We start from the raw sequence: 2,939 nt of genomic DNA on the forward strand, positions 1-2,939 counted from the left end.
TTTGAAGAGTTGTATGGGGGTTAATTGATAATAATTATATTGTAGATAAGTTAATGATAATTATATTGTGAATCTTGTTATGAATTATATTTATATTTTGGATCATGTTGGATAGTTTCATGTCATTTAAGAAGGTTATTGTCCTTTATAACATGCTGGTTTTTATGTAACAAAATTCTTTTATTCCAAACAAAATTCTTCATACCACACTTTTGTCTGAAAAAGTTTTTGGATGAAGACTTCATTTTGTGCTATACCTTAATATACAGAAATGTTTTCTCCTTGATTTAAGCTAAATGGCCCGTTCACCCTAAACAGAATGGTGATATATTGATAGCAAGAAATATGCCATCTATCAAATAAAACATTTATACCCCTATTTGATTCGTTAAAATATTCTGAAAACGTTTTTGTTGTTATAATACCTGAAAATAATGATTTAATTTATTTTTTCCAGATATATGTAACCAAGCAAAAATGTGAAAGCTTTAATCCAAGAATAAAATACTGCAGTCTATGTTCAGTGCTTGGTAGACCATATGTTGGTGAAGAAAAGGTATACATTTAAACTCTACCAGTACTTCTTATTGATGCAAGAAAAATGTACAATACAATCTGGAACTCAAACCTATGACCCTCTGAATATCATTTGACAGCTTGACTGACTGAGCTGACAGGCTGCTTACATGTACCATTAATTCACTGGCGCAATATTTTGACAGTTTTGTATCATATTTCACAAGATGATACTATCCAAAAGTTACCATGTTAAAGCAAAAAGCAGATAAACATCATGTCATTTAAATTTTGGGTATTTTTTTATATAATTAGAATTCTATAATGAATTTGCAAGCTTTCCCCATGATAGTGCTTATTCTTTTTATCTCTTAACATTTTCTCACATGTTTGTTTGTTTGATTTGGTTTTATGTCAATCCGACACAGTATAGGTCATTTGGCGACATTCCAGCTTTACTGGTGGAGGAAGACCTCAGGTGCTCTTCCGTGCATTATTCCAGGCACGAACGGGCACTTGAATAGAAAACCGATGCTCCGTAAGCTAGCTGGATAGCTTCCTCACATGAAAGAATCCAAAGTCCCTGTCGGGATTCAAACCCACAGCACATCATATGTTTTTCCTCAAATAAACTTGTTACTCATAACCTGTTTTCCTTTGATTTTGGAAAATTTAAATCATTTACCAATATTTCAGTTGAATATAGATGAAAAAGATGCTGATAATTTATACAACCAGCTAGAGACCTTGTACCAAGGGTTCAAGTTAAAGTATAGACATAGTAAGACTAATATAACAACACAAGGTCATGTGACTGAGATGAGAAATGGGTTCAAGGCTCGGTCAGAGGATGAACTTGACAACGAAGCACACAACGGGTACCAGAATGGAATTCATTGACGAAGGATGACATTTTTGTGTTATACGAGTAGAATAGTTGTAGATACAAAGTATTAGGTAGTACAGTGACCATAGACTAGCTCAAATATCTAGTAAATTTTTTCTTTAAAAAATCAGGGTTTTTATCAGGTTTTTCAGCAGTACATAGAAAAGCCTGTCTGTTAATTTTAATCCCCAAAATTTAGAAGTAAAACCAGTTTTTCTTATCTTGTAATTGTTTTGTCTAACCATTTGATTATCTGTGATTCAGTTAGAGATTACTTAAATGTTAGTTTCCAATTAAAAAAAAAAAAACATTGTTAAATGTTAATTTCTAAAAAGTCATTTAAGAATAATAAACATATTTTCATCATCTGATAATATATATACATGTATTCTGTCAAAACCACGTGATTATTTGCCTTCGTATTTTATAAGTTGGTTTTATGCAGGCTATCATATTATATGTAAATGAATTATATTCTTATTTTGTGGCTGTGACTGATCACCTTTAACCGTTAACTAATGTTTAGATCAGTTTATAACCAGGCTAGCTTAACAAAGTTCATATAGTTGACACATAAAACCAACAGACTTTAATCATCTGACCCCATGTTCACAATGATTCAAGGATCAAGAAGATCAAAACAGAAAATTTCGCCATTGATCACATAGATTTTATTTTTTTATTATTAACTTCATAAAAGAGGACTTGAAAAAGCGTGTTGGGAAGCAGTTACTTTACAAGATATACATGTTTAACAGTTGATCTAAATATTGAGCTTGGTCCTTAAATTGATCCTTATTTTGATACTTCTTTTCTTCTATTATGTATTGTAATTCATCAATTTATCCAAAAGGTTGTTTTTGTTTATTTTGCAAACCAGGATTGTTTATACGTTTTGTATATGTAACATATTATTAAGGCCTAATATGATAAATGTTAGTTTCATTAAACAATAAAAATAGAACCAGGTGTATTTGATCCTGATCCTGACCTTTATTTTGTAAATGCACGGCCTGATATTTTTTGTCAGAACTAATTGACTTTTGACGCAGTCACTGTACAAAAACTGTTACCAAAGAGACAAACTGATAACATAGGTTTTTTAATTTCTAAAATCGTGACAATATTGTTTAGAAATAAAACCAACATAATAATATAATTATTTTCATCATGTATATATGTGCATGAATGAAATTAACCTTCAACTTAATGTAACCAAAGTTGAGCCACAAAAATCACTGTAACTTATTTATTTTTATCAGTTTTAGCATTATTGTGATGTGTGTTTTTCCCTTTATTAAGTTATTTGTTTATATTTTTTCTTTTACAAATATTGTATTTGTTAAACTGATATGTTTGTTATGTTTTTCTCAACTACATGTATATTAAATACACTATATTGATTAACTTTCTCTGTGCAGTGTGTGTGATTTTTTTTTATTTCTGTATGTTATTGTAATTGCAAATGTAATTTTAGTACCAGTTTCAAATTTTTATTTACTTAAAGTATTTTATTATTATAATGCATCTTTGGTCA

General features: G+C 29.7%; 1 protein-coding gene across 1 annotated transcript; it reads left to right on the top strand.

The window, feature by feature from the left end:
• Positions 1 to 337: 337 nt before the first annotated feature.
• LOC132734876 (uncharacterized) lies at positions 338 to 1,653 on the top strand (the record flags this gene model as incomplete). The annotated part of the gene is made up of 2 exons (XM_060721735.1): positions 338 to 556; positions 1,213 to 1,653. Coding segments are annotated over 2 exons (423 nt in total), but the record flags the coding sequence as incomplete, so codon positions are not given.
• Positions 1,654 to 2,939: the final 1,286 nt, after the last annotated feature.

This window comes from Ruditapes philippinarum, unplaced genomic scaffold, assembly GCF_026571515.1.
Source record: "Ruditapes philippinarum isolate M1 unplaced genomic scaffold, ASM2657151v2 ctg7901_1_1_1_1, whole genome shotgun sequence".
NCBI classification, from domain to species: Eukaryota; Metazoa; Mollusca; class Bivalvia; order Venerida; family Veneridae; genus Ruditapes; species Ruditapes philippinarum.